Source organism: Melanotaenia boesemani, chromosome 21 (genome assembly GCF_017639745.1).
Source record: "Melanotaenia boesemani isolate fMelBoe1 chromosome 21, fMelBoe1.pri, whole genome shotgun sequence".
Taxonomy (NCBI): Eukaryota; Metazoa; Chordata; class Actinopteri; order Atheriniformes; family Melanotaeniidae; genus Melanotaenia; species Melanotaenia boesemani.
Window position 1 is genome coordinate 1,224,810 of NC_055702.1, and position 20,191 is coordinate 1,245,000.

The following is a 20,191-nucleotide window of genomic DNA, read 5'->3' on the forward strand; positions in this document are numbered from 1 at the left end:
CAAGGGTTCAGAACGTCCTCTGTGTCTCACCTGTCTTCTCTGCTGTCCAGGTAAACGCCTTGATGCCCACAGACACCTTCATCACCGTGATGAGGGGGCTGATGGGAAATCAGCTGGCTTCAGTGAGGAGGAAGGCCATGGAGCTGCTGAACAACAAGCTGCAGCACCGGACGCAGTGGGACCAGCAGCAGGTAGCACCGCGTCACCACGTCATCATTTCATCGTGTCACGGTCACCGCGTCACGGTCACCACGTCACCACGTCACCGCGTCACGGCCACCACGTCATCATTTCATCACGTCACGGTCACCACGTCATCATGTCACCACGTCATCATTTCATCGGGTCACGGTCACCGCGTCACGGTCACCGCGTCACGGTCACCGCGTCATCATGTCACCACGTCATCATGTCACCCCGTCACGGTCACCTCGTCACGGTCACCGCGTCACGGTCACCACGTCACCGCGTCACGGCCACCACGTCATCATTTCATCACGTCACGGTCACCACGTCATCATGTCACCACGTCATCATGTCACCACGTCATCATTTCATCGGGTCACGGTCACCGCGTCACGGTCACCGCGTCACGGTCACCACGTCATCATGTCACCACGTCATCATGTCACCACGTCACGGTCACCTCGTCACGGTCACCGCGTCACGGTCACCGCGTCACGGTCACCACGTCATCATGTCACCACGTCACGGTCACCTCGTCACGGTCACCACGTCATCATGTCATCATGTCACCACGTCACGGTCACCGTGTCACGGTCACCACGTCATCATGTCATCATGTCACCACGTCACGGTCACCGCGTCACGGTCACCACGTCATCATGTCATCATGTCACCACGTCACAGTCACCGCGTCACGGTCACCACGTCATCATGTCATCACGTCACGGTCACCGCGTCACGGTCACCACGTCATCATGTCACCACGTCACGGTCACTTCGTCACGGTCACCGCGTCACGGTCACCACGTCATCATGTCATCATGTCACCACGTCACGGTCACCGCGTCACGGTCACCACGTCATCATGTCATCACGTCACGGTCACCGCGTCACGGTCACCACGTCATCATGTCATCATGTCACCACGTCACGGTCACCTCGTCACGGTCACCACGTCATCATGTCATCATGTCACCACGTCACGGTCACCGTGTCACGGTCACCACGTCATCATGTCATCATGTCACCACGTCACGGTCACCGCGTCACGGTCACCACGTCATCATGTCATCATGTCACCACGTCACGGTCACCGCGTCACGGTCACCACGTCATCATGTCATCACGTCACGGTCACCGCGTCACGGTCACCACGTCATCATGTCACCACGTCACGGTCACCACGTCACGGTCACTTCGTCACGGTCACCGCGTCACGGTCACCACGTCATCATGTCATCATGTCACTTCGTCACGGTCACCGCGTCACGGTCACCACGTCATCATGTCATCATGTCACCACGTCACGGTCACCGTGTCACGGTCACCACGTCATCATGTCATCATGTCACCACGTCACGGTCACCGCGTCACGGTCACCACGTCATCATGTCATCATGTCACCACGTCACGGTCACCGCGTCACGGTCACCACGTCATCATGTCATCACGTCACGGTCACCGCGTCACGGTCACCACGTCATCATGTCACCACGTCACGGTCACCACGTCACGGTCACTTCGTCACGGTCACCGCGTCACGGTCACCACGTCATCATGTCATCATGTCACTTCGTCACGGTCACCGCGTCACGGTCACCACGTCATCATGTCATCATGTCACCACGTCACGGTCACCGCGTCACGGTCACCACGTCATCATGTCACCACGTCACGGTCACCACGTCACGGTCACTTCGTCACGGTCACCACGTCATCATGTCACCGCGTCACGGTCACTTCGTCACGGTCACCGCGTCACGGTCACCACGTCACAGTCACCACGTCATCATGTCACCTCGTCACAGTCACCTCGTCATCATGTCACCACGTCACCACGTCACGGTCACCGCATCACAGCGTCACGGTCACCACGTCACCCAGACATAAATATTAAAAACTCAGCTCCAGTAACGTCTGGAAAATGCTTTAATCTCATTTCCGTTTAAAACCAGCTGTTCGTTGAGAAGACGGAAACGCGCTTTCACCTCCATTTCCAATAACCAGAAAAGTCTCTAGACGTGTCACCAGACGGGAAACCTGGCTAAATGTAGCGCTAACATAGCTAAACTAGCATCACTGGTTTAGCTGAACTCTGACGTGCGTCAGTTTAATCGGTCTACCAGAAACTGTGCACTGACAAATGTTCCATGTGGATTAAAACTGCAATTTAAATGTGTTGTTTTAACACGTTTTTTCTTAATGAATTCATCGTAATTAACGTATTAAAGTCCCACTCTTAGTTAAAATATAAAATCATGAAAAATCGAGTAAATAAAAGCTCATACAGGAGCTGTAACCCAGCAGAAAGAATAAAAGTCTTTGTGTAGGATTATAATTCGCTGTGAGAATAAAACCTTGTCACGTCTCATTGTTCCAGAACCGAAACAGAGAAAACTTAAACGTTCCTCTTTTTGACCGACTGATGTCGTCGTGCTTTGCTGTTGATCTTGGTAATCTTGGTAATGAAGCAGGAGGAGGCGATGGGCCGATTCTTAGCCAAATATTACCGCTGTCTTTGTCTACTCTCCAGGTAACCGTGCTCCTGCAGCTGACGGGTGACCTGCTGAGCATCGTGGGTAAAGTCCACGGTCGGGTTTCAGAGGACGAGGAGGCGGAGCAGGCCATCAACCGTCAGACGGCGCTCTACAGCCTCAAGCTGCTGTGTCGCAGTTTCGGCTCCGACCACCAGGAGGCGTTTGTCCCCGTCCTGCTGCGGGCTGTGGAGATCGTCATGGCGACAGATGAGGAGAAGAATGTGACGGGCAGCGCTCTGCTCTGCATCGCTGAGGTGGTCGGCGCGTTAAAGGCGCTCGCCATTCCACAGTTACCCAGGTGGGCGTGTCACACCTGACCCCGCCTCTTCACCGCCCACTTTTAGGCCACTTGACTGACGTCTTCTTCTGCAGGTTGATGCCGGCGGTGCTGCACGCGCTCACAGACAGGAAGGAGCTGCTGACCAATGAGATCTACCTGCTGAGTGGCATCACCGCCCTGCAGCGGGCCGCCGAGACACTGCCGCACTTCATCAGCCCGTACCTGCAGGACACCGCGCTACAGGTGACTCACCTGGATGACAGACGTCTGCACGCACACGCCTCACCTCACTTCCTGTTTCTGGCTCACATCACTTCCTGTTTCTGCAGGTGTGTCGGTTGACTCGGCTGGTGGAGGCCTCCTCCTCCTCTTCCTCCTCCCAGCTCTCCATTCGTCTCGCCTCCCTGAGGAGCACCCTGGCTACGAAGCTGCCCCCCAGGGTCCTCCTGCCCACCCTCACCAGGTGCTACGGCAGCCTGGAGACGGACAACAAGGTGGGAAATGCTTCTGTCGGGTTCAAACATGAGCAGCAGATAAAACGTCTTCATTTAGACGCCGACTTGTCCTGAAAAACAAAAATTCTGCTTCTTTTTCTTCTTCTGCTAATCCATCTTCGGTTTTTTACACATTCTTCTACCTTCTTCTTCTTCTACTGTTATTAAACTTCTTTTTATTAATAATAATGTCACATTAACTTTGATGTTATTAAATAACGTGATCAGAAACGTCTGGTTCTCTCTGTGGTTTTGGTTCCTTTGCAGGACCAGCTGGGGGCGCTGATGAGCATCCTGAAGGAGCACATCGGTCACATGGAGAAAGACGAGCTCAGCCTCCACCAATCAGAGCTCACCAGCTTCTTCCTCACTGCTCTGGACTTCCGATCCAAACACTGCCAGGTCTGTGGCTGGTTGACTGGAGAGGATGGAAAACTGTAAACAAACAAACAAACACGTTTGGTTTAATTTCAGCCTCGACGTCACTGAATGACTTTTGTTCCTGACATTAAATAATAAAACCAGTAAACAAACCATAAAAATATTAAAGTCCAGAAATATATGAAAATAAAAACCACTGATAAAAATATGTTAATGGAACCCAGTAGAAAGCAGTAGAACTCAATAGAAAGCAGTAGAACTCAATAGAAAGCAGTAGAACTCAGTAGAAAGCAGTAGAACCCAGTAGAAAGCAGTAGAAAGCAGTAGAACTCCATAGAAAGCAGTAGAACTCAGTAGAAAGCAGTAGAACCCAGTAGAAAGCAGTAGAACTCAATAGAAAGCAGTAGAACTCAGTAGAAAGCAGTAGAACCCAGTAGAAAGCAGTAGAACTCAATAGAAAGCAGTAGAACTCAGTAGAAAGCAGTAGAACCCAGTAGAAAGCAGTAGAACTCAGTAGAAAGCAGCGTGTTGACGCTTTCAGGCGCTGAACTTGTCTCTCGTCCCAGGACGACCTGCAGACGACGTCTCAGGTGGAAGGTCACGTGATCGACTGTCTGATCGCCATGGTGATGAAGCTGTCTGAGGTCACGTTCAGACCGCTGTTTTTCAAGGTGATGCCGACTGTTCGATGCTCGCCGTGGTTTCACCGCCACAGTGAACCAGAAACCAACCGTATGTCTGTTTGTGCTGCAGCTGGCTGACTGGAGCAGGTCGTCCGGGAACGAACGGCTGCTGACGTTTTACCGACTGTGCGACCGCATCGCCGAGCGGCTCAAAGGACTCTTCGTCCTGTTCGCAGGAAACCTGGTGAAGCCGCTGGCGGAGCTGCTGAGACGCACCAACAGCGCCACCTCAGGTCAGTCTTCATCATCATCATCTTCAGGGGCAGGTTGTTAGCTTTTATCTGGATTAATTTTTTTATCCGGATTTGGGAATCCCATGTTTTGGGATGGTGGATCACGTAATCCGGCTCATTTTTACCCGGTTGTTCAAAGCAAAATAGGACTGGATCACCCTGATCCAGATTCCCGGTTTTCAGGATCACCAGATCCAGATTTCCAGCTCGTAGACCGACGCGGGCTTCCGGCCACGTGAAGGACGGCAGGTGGAAGAGCCGAGTAGAGGGATGAAACCGGTAGAAAGTTCTTTTCTGCTCATGCAGCGAAGACAGAGACGGATTATTTTGTGTTCCTGGATTGTTTGGGGTTTACTTCGTGGGAACGGGATGTTTGATTCTCGCTGGCAGGCTGAACCGGCGCCATGAACGTAATCGATCAGATTCCGGTTATCGGATTGGATCACATCTTGAAAATGGGTGGTTCAAAGTTCAAAAGGAAAATCCGGATTCTGAACTGGGCTTGGATCACGTAGTCCAGTCCTGGTTGTTATCCGGATAAAACCCTCAGTTTGGGTTCAGAACTTCTGAGTCGGATCCAGATGACTTTGATCCGAGAAACCAGGATTATCCTGATCCCGACAGGAGGATTACGAGGTGGATTTCAGGAGGAAACTGCGGTTCATCAGCTGATCTTTATTAAACGATTTGAACATTCGGCCGTTTCTCTGCTGAGCTGACTGACGTTCTGAAGCTGAACTTTTTGAGAATAAACATATTTAGTTGTAAATATTTGTCCTGTTGGTTGTTTACTTCCTGGTTGTTTCAGACCTTCTGGTCTTCGACTCGGACCGGTCCCTGGAGAAGAACTCTCTGCTGCTCCGTTTCATCCTCGACTGTCTCCAGAAGATCTTCCTGTACGACACTCAGCGCTTCCTGAGCCGAGAGCGAGCCGAGGCCCTGCTGGGCCCGCTGGTGGACCAGGTGAGACGTCTGCACCTGCTTCATCACACATCCTGAAACACCTGAAGCCCTGAACCCGCCTCTCTGTCTGCAGCTGGAGAACCAGTTGGGTGGAGAACAGGTCTACCAGCAGAGGGTGAGCCAGCACCTGGTTCCCTGCGTGGGTCAGTTCTCGGTGGCGCTGGCCGACGACTCTCAGTGGAAAAACCTCAACTACCAGATCCTCCTGAAGACCAGACACAGCGACGCCAAGGTGAGCTCACCTGTGGACCGCAGAGCGGTGTTTAACCCTCGTCATGGAGATAGTTTGGGGGAAGAACATCTTTAACCTGCAGCTCAGTAAATAGCATTTAGTTCCACTAAAAGTCTGACAACAAACCCGAGTCAGTGAATGCAGCACTGGTACCAGAGTCACTGTGGGTGGATGTAAAATCACGCAGCGGGTGGAGGTCAGATTTTTATCCAACAGATTCCATCTTCCAAAGAAATGTTCCAGCAATTCAGCTTTATTTGTAAACCGTCACTTCATCATCTCAGAGACTGTCACAGACGTAGAATATTTGTTTCGATGTTAGCGGATCAAGTGTTAGCGGAGCCAGTGTTAGCGGAGCCAATGTTAGCTGATCAAGTGTTAGCGGAGCAAGTGTTAGCGGAGCCAGTGTTAGCTACATTTGTTATTTAAGTTTACTGAGTTTATTCTTTTTTAAGAAAAAACTCCTAATACCACAATTAAAACATCAGCTACATTTACTTTAGCTAAAGTTGCATTAGCCGGGGCTGCGTTAGCCGAGGTTGCGTTAGCCGGGCCTGCGTTAGCTGGGGCTGCGTTAGCCGGGGCTGCGTTAGCCGAGGTTGCGTTAGCTGGGCCTGCGTTAGCCGAGGTTGCGTTAGCCGAGGTTGCATTAGCTGAGGTTGCGTTAGCCGGGCCTGCGTTAGCTGTGCCTGTGTTAGCCGAGGTTGCGTTAACCGGGGCTGCGTTAGCCCGGCCTGCGTTAGCCGAGGTTGCGTTAGCCGGGGCTGCGTTAGCCCGGCCTGCTTTAGCCGAGGTTGCGTTTGCTGGGCCTGCGTTAGCTGAGGTTGCGTTAGCCGAGGTTGCGTTAGCCGAGGTTGCGTTAGCCGAGGTTGCGTTAGCCGGGGCTGCGTTAGCCGAGGTTGCGTTAGCCGGGGCTGCGTTAGCCGGGCCTGCGTCAGCCGAGGTTGCGTTAGCTGGGCCTGCGTTAGCTGAGGTTGCGTTAGCCGGGCCTGCGTTAGCCGAGGTTGCGTTAGCTGGGGCTGCGTTAGCCCGGCCTGCGTTAGCCGAGGTTGCGTTAGCCGGGGCTGCGTTAGCCCGGCCTGCGTTAGCCGAGGTTGCGTTTGCTGGGGCTGCGTTAGCTGAGGTTGCGTTAGCCGAGGTTGCGTTAGCCGAGGTTGCATTAGCCGGGGCTGCGTTAGCCGGGCCTGCGTTAGCCGAGGTTGCGTTAGCCGGGCCTGCGTTAGCCGAGGTTGCGTTAGCTGGGCCTGCGTTAGCTGAGGTTGCGTTAGCCGGGCCTGCGTTAGCCGAGGTTGCGTTAGCTGGGGCTGCGTTAGCCCGGCCTGCGTTAGCCGAGGTTGCGTTAGCCGGGGCTGCGTTAGCCCGGCCTGCGTTAGCCGAGGTTGCGTTTGCTGGGCCTGCGTTAGCTGAGGTTGCGTTAGCCGAGGTTGCATTAGCCGGGGCTGCGTTAGCCGGGCCTGCATTAGCCGAGGTTGCGTTAGCCGGGCCTGCGTTAGCCGAGGTTGCGTTAGCTGGGCCTGCGTTAGCTGAGGTTGCGTTAGCCGGGCCTGCGTTAGCCGAGGTTGCGTTAGCTGGGGCTGCGTTAGCCCGGCCTGCGTTAGCCGAGGTTGCGTTAGCCGGGGCTGCGTTAGCCCGGCCTGCGTTAGCCGAGGTTGCGTTAGCCGGGCCTGCGTTAGCCGTGGTTGCGTTTGCCGGGGCTGCGTTAGCCGGGCCTGCGTTAGCCGAGGTTGCGTTAGCCGGGGCTGCGTTAGCCGAGCCTGCGTTAGCTGGGTTTATGCTAGCTTCTGAATGGAAATTGTTAGCAACCATTTTCTGTGAATACATTCAGAACCGTTCGCTGTTTCAGCTTCTGTCATTTTTATAAACATATTTACATAAATCTATTTTCTCGTTAAGTTGAAGTTGGGGTTTATTAACTCTTTAAGGCCCGACTCCTGAGAAAATGGCAAGAAAAGTCCAATTTTTCGAATATTTATTACCATGTGATGAAAATGATTATTATCAGTGTGGTTTGCTGCTTCCTGGTATCTATCAGGGGGCAGAAGACAAGTATCAGATTGTGAGATTTATGAGCAAAGTTTTTACCATCAAGTGAAGCAAAATGTCTCAGAAACTGTATAAAGTGTCATGTTGGGCTCTAAAGGGTTAATAAAAACTTTAGATGTATTTGATGGTGGAAATGTGGGAGGTTTCATTTTTCTGCTGGTTAGAGCTACGTCACCATGTCCTCGTGCTCCTCAGGTGCGGTTCTCGTCCCTGCTGATGCTGATGGAGTTGGCGTCCAGGCTGAAGGAGAACTACATGGTTCTGCTGCCGGAGACCATCCCCTTCCTGGCTGAGCTCATGGAGGGTGAGAACACGCGTGTCCACTCCTGATCAGCTGTTTCTGGAAACATGACAGACTAACAGCTGCTTCCAGAGTGGAGATGCCTGTCATTCACTTCCGTTCAAATAACTTTATTCGTCTCCTGGATGACGGTTTAAAACACAGGTACGAGGAAACTGATTGGGGGTGCGTTTGTTTTGCAGACGAATGTGAAGAGGTGGAGCTGCAGGTCCAGAAGGTCATCCAGGAGATGGAGAACATCCTTGGAGAACCGCTGCACAGCTACTTCTAACACACACCGTTTCCATGGAAACGCTCATCCTGTAAACAGAAATCTGTTTGTTGATTCTTTGATGTGAAACTTTTGTCTTCTGACAGAAATAAACGTTTGTGTCCAAGTCTGAAACTTTATTTAAAGCTTCGACCAGCAGGAGGCGCTGAAGTCTCGGGTCTCCACCTGCTGGTTCTGGTTCTGGTCTGTTTGTTGACTCCTCAGTGTTTGGAAACATGAGCCGGTTTTTTACCAGGATGGGTTCGGTTTGATCCGGTTTTACGTCCTGTCCAGGTGTGCTTTCATTTTTACTGGTTTCCTGTTACAAGTTAAACTTATTTTATTCCTTCTGTCAGTAATTTATTCTTTTATTTGAATGAATGTTTATATTTTAGGTCGTGTTTTAACCCGGGTAATGTCCTCCCAACAACGGCACACCTGTCCTGATCTGGAATCAAACATGACCTGGTTGTGTTTAAGAATATGAAGCATCTTTAAAACATTAACACAATTTCTTCGTTCCTCTCAATCCAAGGCAGAAACGACCTCGTTCACACGTTCTTTCCCCTCTGAGAAAAATAATGAATTATTCTGATGTTCGGCAACGATAGCGTCCCGTCACTTCTGATCATTATCAGCTCTGCTCCAACTTTGGAGTCAACCGACAACGAATTAGGTTAACTGGCAACAAGTCAGTAACATGAGCACCTACGACCGTTCTGTGTGATGTCACTGTTTACGCCGCCATGTTGGGAGGCTGAAAGCCAGCTGGGACCCGCTCTTCTACGGGGCGGTGCTAGCAGACTGAACACTTTCAAACCAGTTCAGCTCTGATGTGGTCAGACAGGATATTTAGAAAAAACCGTGGTCTTGTTGGTGCTGAAAATCCGTCTGATTTTCCAGATTCCTGGTTAAAAAAACTCCAAACATCCAGCTGACGGAGACATCGCTACCAGAGTTACCTTACCTCGACATTTACAGCTACCTGGTTGATGGACAGCATCAAGTCAGATTAGAGGCTTAGAAATATTTCATGCAGGACGGGAATCAGACCTTCAGCTCTGGAAAAAACACTAAAATCTGTGACCACAGGGGGGCGACGGTGTACGTTTCTCTGCAGGTACAGAGGATGAAGGAAGTCTTGGAAAAAAACGTCTGAGTTCATTATGATGCAGGTACAGTAAAGTCACACAGTCAGCTATCAGAAACGGTTGAGGTCAGTGATTCCCAACCCTGGTCCTCAAGGCCCACTATCCTGCAGGTCTTAGATGTCTCCCTGCTGAAACACACCTGGCTCTCTGACAAGCTCTGCACAAGTCCACTAATGAGCCATTAATTTGAATCAAGTGTATTGCAGCAGGAAAACATCTAAGATCTGCAGGATAGTGGGCCTTGAGGACCAGGGTTGGGAATCACTGGTTTAGGTCACCCCTCTTATAGTCTGGACTCTGCTAAGCCAAGAACACAGAGGTCACCGTTTGTGATATCAGGTGTGACTTTACTGTACCTGCATTAGATAAACTCAGAGCTAAAAACAAGTGTTTTCAAGACTTCGCTCGTCTTCCAGGACGCACCTGGAGCGACTTGTACACTGTCGCCCCCTGTGGTGACAGATTCTGCTGGACCACAGATCATTGATTCGTCCCAACGTGAACTTTCCTCTCTGGAGGAAACAGGAAACAACGATGCAGTTTGCAGCAACGTCCGGTTTCCCGATGGAATCGCTGCTGGTGATGCTGCAGGAAGAACCAGGAGAGAGGAAATAATCCCAGAGGGGAAAATAAACCTGCTGTCATCAACCAAAGTAGTTCCATTCTCTAAACGTCCACATCATGTGGTTCAACATGTGGCTCATCGGCCTGGGTCCACTAACTGAGGCTGCAGGATCCGTTGTTGGGAACGAGGCTTTGGGCGGTGAATGGAAGTACCGGACCCACTCCACGTTCTGGTGTCTGCTGACTCTGAACGGGTCGTCCCAGCATGCAGCAGCCAGTAAAAGAACAGGTGGAAAGCATCTCCGGTCATTCATTCTAGACCCAGCAGAGCAGGACCAGACGGGAGGCTGGAGGTCTAGAAGTGATGCAACGCTCAGGAAACATGTAGAGGAGTTTTTATTTCTCCACAAAGTTTCCCTCCAGACCTGATCTCCTGCAGCTCCTTGTCCACCTGGTTAATAGCAGTGATGGTTCCCTCTGCACCTGCAGGACTTCCTCTAAAGACACGGCTGCTGTGGTGCTGGGTGGAGTCTCTGGCCTCATCCTCTCCAACCACAGCTGTAGCCCCGCCCACCCAGCTGGAACACCAGCAACTAGAAAGAAATATTATTTACCACCAAATAAACTGCTACCAGTCTCAGGTGTATCTGTACACATTTATTTTATAAATTAAAACAAATTACTGTCATCTAGCAGACTCTTTTTCAGCGGTTCACCCCTGTCATTCCAACTTTGGTCTTGACCACGCCATCCCCGCCAGATAAAACCTGTTCTAGTTTTCCAACCTGGTCCACCAGGATCTCAGTCTGACATTCCAGAGAATTCCTCTTCCCTCCTTTTCCTCCTGAGCCATCATTTAAATGATGAATATTTATTACAGGCGTCCACCTGACCTTTTATGGACGGGGCAAGGCGTTCCCTCATGTGCGCCCTTTAAAGTTGATTCTGATTTATAAACGTTAAAAAGGGGGACATGGATGTTTTAGTGTTTCCCCTGTGTACGCCACCTGTAGGCTGCGTTGCTACGCACAGGTTTATAAATGAGGCCCCTGGTGGGGTGGAGGAGACCCCAGGACCTCTCAGCTGCCTGGGAACGCCTCTGGCTCCTCCCGGATGAGATGGAAGAGGTGACCAGGGTGAAGTCTGTCTCCACAACCCGACGCCATCAGTGATGGATGGATGAACATTTTACGGAAGCCTGTTTGTTCCTGCTTTGGACAAGAAAAGGTACCAAGAGAACAGAAAGCAGCTAGATTTCCAACATGGAGCTGAGCTGCAGTTTTTAAATAAAAAATAAGAAAGTGATGAAAAGATGAAAGAAAACGTCCATCTTCTTCTCCAGTTTGGCCCGAAGTGATGAAGACCTCTGGTTTGTTTCAGTCATGAACAGATCAAACACCTGTCCGTCCTCGTCACGAGGAACCTGGACAGGTTTTAGTCTTCAGTCCGTCTCACATTTAAATTCTCTGCTTTTGTTTCGACTTTCTGACAAAATCCAGCGGATTCATTTCAACTTTGATCTTAATGAACCGCCTGTTTGTAAACAAACATGTCATCATAAATAAAAATATTTAAAGTGCGATTTGGGACACGTGACCTGACGGAGATTACGTAATTACAAATGTTTGACAGCCTGCTTTTGACGTCACGACCCATCAGATGAGGGCTCGCGGAGCCTCCTCCTGGCCTGCTGACGTAACGGTGAGTTTTTAGGAGGCTCGCGGCGGCCGGTGAGTGTGTGTGTGTGTAAGCATGAGGAGCGCGAGGACGCTGCGGCAGCTGAAGCGGAATCTTCATCCTCCTCCTCATCCTCCTCCACGATCAGTGGGAATCATCGGGGCTCCTTTCTCCAGGGGACAGGTGAGGACCGGGCAGGCGCGTGTGTGCGCGCGCGGCGGTAAACTTCGGTGTGTCAGTGTGTGTGTGTTCCGCGACGCTCAGCTGGACCTGTCCTCCATCTGTCCCCCTCCTGTCCCCCCTTCTCCACGACCACCACCTTTCCTCACCTGAGTGACTGCGTGAGACGTCAGATCTTTGTTGGAAAATGAGTTTTGTAACTATGACATCATCAGTGGTCCTCCAGGTCGGTCCTGGACACGTATGTGGTGAAAGGGGTCAGACCGTGCGGCACATTTAGACACAAACACACACACACACATACACACACACACACACACACACACACACAGTGACCTCTAACATCTTCCATTCTACACGCATGTACCCGGATTTCATACCAGATGATGGAACACACACCCACACACACTCTGTTTCTTGTATTTTTCTAAATAAGTATAAACAGTTTGGGAGAAACGGTAAAAGAAGGAGTTTTAATTTATTATAAGATGTTTAAAACTCTGAGTTAACTCCTGCTAATTAGCTGGAAACAAGTGTTTTGTGTTGAAGACCAGGACGGTGGGACCTGAGGACAACAGGTGGGACATTTAAATTCAACCGGCATCCCGACTAAACTAACATCTACCCGTCTGTCATAACTAGAGGGAAAAAATAAAAGATTTCCATCTTTCATCAGAATTCAGGAAAATGTAGGATTTTCCTACCATAAAGTAAATAAGTGTAGAACAGATTTTAAAGCATGGAAACGAGATAATAAAAAGATCTGCTTCACGCAAACAGACGGTGGAAGTAAATGTGAAAACATGTCTCCAAAGCAGGAATTAACAGGACAGGTGTTTCTGTTCCACCTGGAACCATTTTTAAGTCCAGACCCGCCACATTACTGACTGTTAAAAACACAGCATCTAAACTTTAAGAGGAACTTCACACAATCCTGGTAAAACATGAATAAAATGGCTCATAAATGCTGTGAAGAACTCATTTCCCCACATTGTCTCTGGTGTGGGGCAGGATCCCGGATTCAACGTGGACTGAAGTCTGGACTTATTAGAGCTGTGACATTCAGAGCTCAGGGTTAAAATCTAAACAAAAGTCTTGTAAAAAGTCAGGAATAAAGGTGTGTGTCAGGATGAGGACCGGTTGTGACGCGGCCCGTACGACCAGCGTACATTTATTGACTAAACAAGCCGGCGAGTCTTTCTGAGAAGCAGAATCCCAGAAACTCCAAGAACGTTCAGTAGCAACTAAAACTAAAAATAATGGGCCAGCTGGGACCCTGAACCGGACCCGTGGATTCATGTTTGGTTGACTTTGGCCTCTATGAACATACAGGACAGTTTTCTGTCCTGTTACTAACAGGAAGTCACATGACCAGCCAGCTACTGGTGGGCAGGAAGACTTTTAACAGACGAAACTTTAAAGCGCTTCACAATGAAAATATTACTTCTCTCTGGGATCAATGAAGCATTTTTTTTTTTACCAACATTGTTTTTATTGAATTTTAACATAAAACATAATACAAAATAACATGTATAGAACAAACATGTCATACAAACAAGCACCCCTTATGTTCCATTAGTTGGTTGGGGATTAAGTCAACAAATTACACTCGGTCTTAGTTCAGGTTATACACAAAAAATATACATATATATAATAAATAGATACCTCTTGTACTGCAGAGGGCCACTAATCATTTAGAATAGAATAGAATAGAATGCCTTTTATTGTCATTATACACATGTACAACGAGATTAAGCCATCCCCAATGTCAGTGCAAAGAGAGCAGTATAGAAATAAATAATAAATAAAAGATCTAAGGTATAAAATATTTACAGAAATAAAACAGATGTGCACACTCTAGTTATTTGCAGATATAAGTATGATGTCTATGTCTGAAAAAAAAAAAATATATTGCACGTTCAAAGTATTATTGCACGGATCATGATATGTTGTACATGTCATGTGACAGAATGTATTGCACATATGTTGTTAGTGTCCAGCGTATTTCAGATTTGAAGTCCTACAGGAGTTCAGGGCAGTTATTGCTTTTGGAAAGAAACTGTTTTTGAGTCTGTTTGTTTTAGTCCTGATGCACCTGTAGCGCCTCCCAGAGGGCAGCAGGGCAAACAGATCAGAGCCAGGGTGGGAGCTGTCATTTATGATGTTTCTGGCTCTGCTGAGGCAGCGGGAGGTGTAAATGTCCGTCAGGGAGGGGAGAGGGCAGCCAATGATCTTCTGTGCTGTCTTTACCACTCTCTGTAGCCTCTCCTTGTCTGCTACAGTGCAGCTGCCGTACCATACTGTGATGCAGTATGTCAGCAGGCTCTCGATGGATGAGCGGTAGAAGGTCAGCAGCAGGTTGGAGTTCAGTTGGTGCCTCCTGAGGACTCTCAGGAAGCGTAGCCGCTGCTGAGCCTTCTTGGTGATTGACGTGATATTCTCTGACCAGGAGATGTCGGCCGAGATGATGACGCCAAGAAACCTGATGGTGTGGACCCTCTCCACACACTCGCCGTTTATGTAGAGGGGGGCTGGGTCTGTGCTGAACCTCCTGAAGTCGATGATGATCTCCCTGGTTTTCTTGGTGTTGAGAGCGAGGTTGTTCTCAGAACACCAAGCAGCCAGCTTCAGGATCTCCTCCCTGTAGGCAGCCTCATCGCCCCCGGAGATGAGTCCGACCACTGTAGTGTCGTCAGCGAACTTGACGATGAGGTTGTCATTGTGGGCCGGCCTGCAGTCATGGGTGTAGAGGCAGTACAGGAGGGGGCTCAGCACACAGCCCTGTGGGGAGCCGATGCTCAGCGTGCGGGTGGAGGAGAGGTGGGGACCTAGTCTCACAGTCTGGGGTCGGTCTGTTAGGAAGTCCTTTATCCAGGCACATGTGAGAGGGGGGAGGCCAACAGTGTCCAGTTTTGTGCATAATCTGTCCGGGATTATTGTGTTGAACGCAGAACTGTAATCCACAAAGAGCATCCGGACGTAGCTCTGCTGCTGCTCCAGGTGGTTCAGCGCAGAGTGAAGAGCTACAGCTATGGCGTCCTCAGTGGATCTGTTCGCGCGGTATGCGAACTGGTGGGAGTCGAAGTCTGGGGGGAGATGGTCCTTGATGTGCTGAAGAACAAGTCTCTCAAAGCACTTCATGATTACCGGAGTGAGGGCCACCGGTCGGTAATCGTTCAGGCTGGTGATGGGAGACTTCTTCGGCACCGGGACTATTGTGGAGGATTTATCCCAGGCACTTCCATTATATTTGTCAAGTCTGTCACCGTTATATAGTTAACAAAGGGATCCCAAATCTGATGAAAAAGTTGTTGTTGGTCTTTGATTAAGTAAGTTATTTTCTCTAGAGGAAGAGTTGTAGACAATTCAGACAACCATCTACTTACTCTTGGTCGTCTGACATTTTTCCATGAAAGGGCTATAACTCTTTTTGCCAGCAGTACGCATAGATCCAAAAATATCTTTTGATTCTTTTTAATTTTCACATTACTTGGATATATGCCTAAAATAAAGAGTCTTGGAGTTAAGGGTATTTGGATATGTAAAATGTTTTGAATATTTTCTTTCACCTCGTGCCAGAATTTCTGAATTTCTGTACATTGCCAAAGACAATGGAAAAGAGTGCCTTTTTCCTTTTCACATTTAGTACATATATCAGGTATGGTTCTATTATATTTATTAAGCTTTTCAGGAGTGACATATGTTCGCATGAGCCAATTATATTGCAATATTTTTAAGCGAGTGTTAGCGGTTCTTAATTGTGCTTTATTACAGGCTTCCCCCCATTCCTCTATTGATATATCTTCATTCAGATCCTCTCTCCATGCCTCCAGCCGCTCTGTGGATGTCTCTGTACACTCATCTATAAGGCATTTATATATTTTGGAAATTAAGCCCCTTCCCAAGCAGTTCGTATCCATTAATTTTTCCAATGTGGACAGTATGGGAATATTCAGTGTTTGGTTTTGCTGTATTCTAATAAAACTTCTCAGCTGCAAGTATTTAAAGAAATGATTACGTGGTATATTAAACTTGTCAACTATTTCTTCAAATGTCATCAATACCTGCTGTTGACTGTAAAGATCACCTATTTTCTCCAGTCCCCTTGCAGCCCAGAGTCTAAATCCCCCATCAGCCTTTGCTGGGGGGAAAAAATGATTCCCCCATATTGGGCTGAAGACCGAGAAAGAGGATGTTTCTCTCAAATAATTTTTAATTTTGTACCATACAGCAACCATGTTTTTCACTATTGGGTTACTTGTATTCTTTTTAAGAGCCTTGACATTTGCTGAATATAAGTATACAGGGAGAGGTAAATGTAAATGAAGTTCCTCCATCTCCTTCCAAATAGGAATCTCCCTTTCTGTAAAATAAAACAACAATGTTCTCAGCTGTGTTGCCCAATAGTACAAAAGTGGATTGGGACATTTAAGCCCCCCTCTGTCAAAGGGCAAGTATAACAATGACAATCGTGTCCGGGAGCGTCTATTATTCCACAAGAATCTAACAAATAGTCGTTTTAGTTGCGTGAACAGGTCATTTGGAGGAGGAAGTGGAAGATTTTGGAACAGGTACAGCAATTTAGGCATAATATTCATTTTAAGGATATTTATTCTTCCTATTAGAGACATTGGTATAGACATCCACCTATCCAGTGATTTAGAAATTTCTTTCATTAATGGCTCATAATTACAGGATACAATATTTTTAAGTCGTGGGACAATTTGAATGCCCAAGTATGTGAAATTATTAACAATTTTAAACTGAGTAGCCATTTTAGGAGGGTTCTTGCTGTCTAATTCATCTAAAAACATTATAGATGATTTAGATTTATTCAACTTATATCCTGAGATTCTTCCAAATACACCAATAAGCATTAATAATTCAGGAATGGATTTCTCCATGTTTTTAAGAAAAATTATTACATCATCGGCAAATAGTGCCACACGGTGTTCCTGCTGTCCAACTGGTATACCTGTTAACACCTGATTTGACCTAATAGCAATCGCCAGAGGTTCGATGGCCATAATAAAGAGTAAAGGGGACAGCGGGTCTCCTTGTCGACATCCTCTTTGTATTTTAATTGCCTTGGAAATGTTTCGATTGGTCATGATTTCAGCAAATGGTTGAGTATACAGTAGTTTTATCCATCTATTAAAATTTTGTCCAAAACCAAAACGTGAAATGATCTCAAATAAATATGGCCATTCAACTCTGTCAAAGGCTTTCTCGCCATCTAATGACAGTATTGCTGTATCTGGAGTCCCCCTTTCTTCGTTCAGTATATTTAAAAGTCTACGAACATTATGAAAGCCTTGCCTTCCTAGTACAAAGCCATTCTGATCTTTGTTGATAATATTCGGAATTATTTTTTCGAGTCTCCTGGCAAGTATTTTACTCAAAATTTTCAAATCCACATTCAAAAGACGGATTGGCCTAAGATTTTCACATCTATTATTTGGTTTGCCTGGTTTTGGCAATAAAGTGATTAATGCTCCTCTTAATGAAGTCGGCAGGATTCCCTTATTGAAAGATTCCTTAAACATTTCTAATAGCGGTATCATTAGTCTTTGTTTAAACATTTTATAAACCTCTATCGGTATCCCATCAGGCCCAGGTGTTTTCCCTCCTTTAATATTATCAATGGCCATAGACACTTCCACTAGAGTTATATCTTTATCTAATTCACTCTTAATTAATTCTGATATTTTGGGAATATGAATACTATCTAGGAAATTATTCAATTCAGATGTATTTGCATTCATTTCAGAACAGTAAAGTTTTTCATAAAAGATCCTGAAGGCCTCATTTATTTCAATTGGTTCTACTATTTTTTCATTATCATTGCTTATTAACTGTGTAATAAGCCTCTCATTCTGTAGATTTTTAATGCGCCACGCCAACACTTTACCAGGTTTTTCACCTTGATCGTAGAATGTTTGCTGAAGTCGTAATAAACTTGATGCTGCTTTTGTTGCAGACATTTCGTTATATTCTGTTCTAAGCACAAGCAGTTGTTGATGAATAGTTTGGGAACCTGACTGGTAATATTGTTCTTCTAATGCTTTAATTCTTGTTTCTAATGATTTTACAGTTCTATAAGTTTCTTTGGCTTTTGAGCTAGTTATATTGATTATTTGTCCTCTAATAAAGGCTTTAAATGCATCCCATCTGACACTTCTTGAGGTTTCTATTGTATTTGTTTCGAAGTAGAATTTAATTTGTTCATCTAGGAAGGTAACAAAGCCAGTATCAGTTAACCATTTTATTTTGAATCTCCATTTAGGAATATCACTTGTTAGTTTTAAATCTTGGTAAATTACAGAGACTGGTGCATGATCTGACAGGAGTATTGGGTCGTAAGATACCTTTTGCAATTTATGCCTTACCAGTGCTGAAACCAAGAAAAAGTCTATACGTGAGAATGACTGGTGAGTACTAGAGTAACATGAATATATTTTGTTATTGGGATTATCTTCTCTCCACACATCAATAAGATTCATTTCTTTCATAAAATGTTGAATCACGCTTCTACTTCTGATGTGTGTATGATCCACTCCTGAACTTCTATCTATCTGTGGGTTTAGGGTGCAATTATAATCACCTGCCATAATACAAGCACCAGGCAAAGAGGCAATTATAAGAAAAAGATTTTGAAAAAACTTGGGTTCATCTGTATTTGGGGCATAAATATTTATCAGAATTAATTGTTCCTTAAGAATGTTTCCTTGTATAATTAGATATCTTCCTGCCTTGTCTTTAATAATATTATGGACCTGTAATGGAATTGAGTCATGAACCAAGATCATAACACCTCTTGCCCGAGAAGTAAAGGGGGCTGACCAAATTTTACCCTTCCACCTCCTCCTCACCCTAAGCTCATCTTCCTGTATTAAATGAGTCTCCTGAAGGAATACTATGTTTGATTGTAGTATTTTAATCCTGTTCATAACCTGTTTGACCTTTTTCATTTTTTGTAGCCCTCTGCAGTTCCATGATGTAATCTTAACTTTCAATTCGACCGACATATTAATAAGTATTTTTGATTTTCCCCAACATGTAAGCAATTCTTAATCAAAAAAGAAATAAAACAACTATTACTCCCCTGAACATCACACATACACCTGAATATAACCCAATCGGGCTAACCCCACCTTTAAGTGTTAGACCTCCAGAAAGCAAAAAACTGCTCCACACACTGTGAGGATCAGTAAAACTCTGCTGATATAAAAATGTAAAATAAAATTAAAATAAAAGTCCTGTCTGCACTGCTACTAATATCCAAACATATGCATAATTCAACAACTCTACAAGAGTAAAAACGGCTATTTATGTTCTCAGTGTATATTAAACAATAAATTGTCCATTATTAACAGGCTACACAGGAAGGAAAAGCAACGCAATAAAATATGCTTATCTCCCGCTAATAAATGAAGCAGTCTAAGTAGTATCTTCTACAATAGCACATGCACCTTCCTCCTCTTGTTGATTATCCAACTGGATCTCCTTGATAAAGTTCTCGGCGTCCTTGGCGTTGGAAAAAATGCGCGTGTTGTTTTGGTAGGTCACTATGAGCCGTGCAGGAGGGATCATGCCGTACCGTAGCCCAAGTGATCGTAGTTGTCGTCGTACCTCCTCAAACTCTTTCAGCTTCTTATGCATCTCCGTCGCCATATCGTGGTAAAACCTCACAGGATGATTCTTGTACAGGATCTGTCGTTTTGTCTTAGCTGCTTTCATCACAACTTCTTTGTCTTTGTAATTCAGAAACTTCATTATGAGGGTTCTGGGCGCGGAGTTAGTCGCACTTTCTCTTCTCGGTCCCAATCTGTGAGCTCTTTCCACCGTGAGTCCTCCCCGGAGTGGGGCCAGCTCCAGTGCCTCCGGGAGCCAGCTCTCCAAGAAGCCGCAAATATCATTGCCCTCCGCGCCTTCGGGTAGACCGACAAGTCGGACATTTGAGCGACGTGACCGAGCCTCAAGGTCCAGTACTTTCTCTTCCAAGTCCTTAGTTTTCTTTTCTAGACGTTTCACTT

General features: G+C 46.8%; 3 protein-coding genes across 3 annotated transcripts in view; all 3 read left to right on the top strand.

Moving 5' to 3' along the window:
* Positions 1-8,720, top strand: part of heatr1 (HEAT repeat containing 1) — a 36,695-nt gene extending 27,975 nt beyond the window's left edge. The window contains exons 35-45 of the mRNA XM_041973363.1: positions 51-191; positions 2,720-3,021; positions 3,096-3,246; positions 3,333-3,497; positions 3,765-3,899; positions 4,445-4,549; positions 4,632-4,794; positions 5,603-5,757; positions 5,831-5,989; positions 8,228-8,336; positions 8,516-8,720. Of these exons, the coding sequence (XP_041829297.1) occupies positions 51-191; positions 2,720-3,021; positions 3,096-3,246; positions 3,333-3,497; positions 3,765-3,899; positions 4,445-4,549; positions 4,632-4,794; positions 5,603-5,757; positions 5,831-5,989; positions 8,228-8,336; positions 8,516-8,604 (1,674 nt within the window). The 3' untranslated portion in view covers positions 8,605-8,720. The remainder of the gene's footprint in view (positions 1-50; positions 192-2,719; positions 3,022-3,095; positions 3,247-3,332; positions 3,498-3,764; positions 3,900-4,444; positions 4,550-4,631; positions 4,795-5,602; positions 5,758-5,830; positions 5,990-8,227; positions 8,337-8,515) is intronic.
* The window catches only part of LOC121632161, a 156,483-nt gene that overhangs the window by 70,048 nt on the left and 66,244 nt on the right, over positions 1-20,191 (top strand). The gene's annotated exons all lie outside the window — the stretch shown is intronic.
* The window catches only part of arg1 (arginase 1), a 16,594-nt gene continuing 8,406 nt past the window's right edge, over positions 12,004-20,191 (top strand). Inside the window, 1 exon segment of the mRNA XM_041973376.1 lies at positions 12,004-12,158. Coding sequence (XP_041829310.1) covers positions 12,051-12,158 — 108 coding nt within the window. The 5' untranslated portion in view covers positions 12,004-12,050.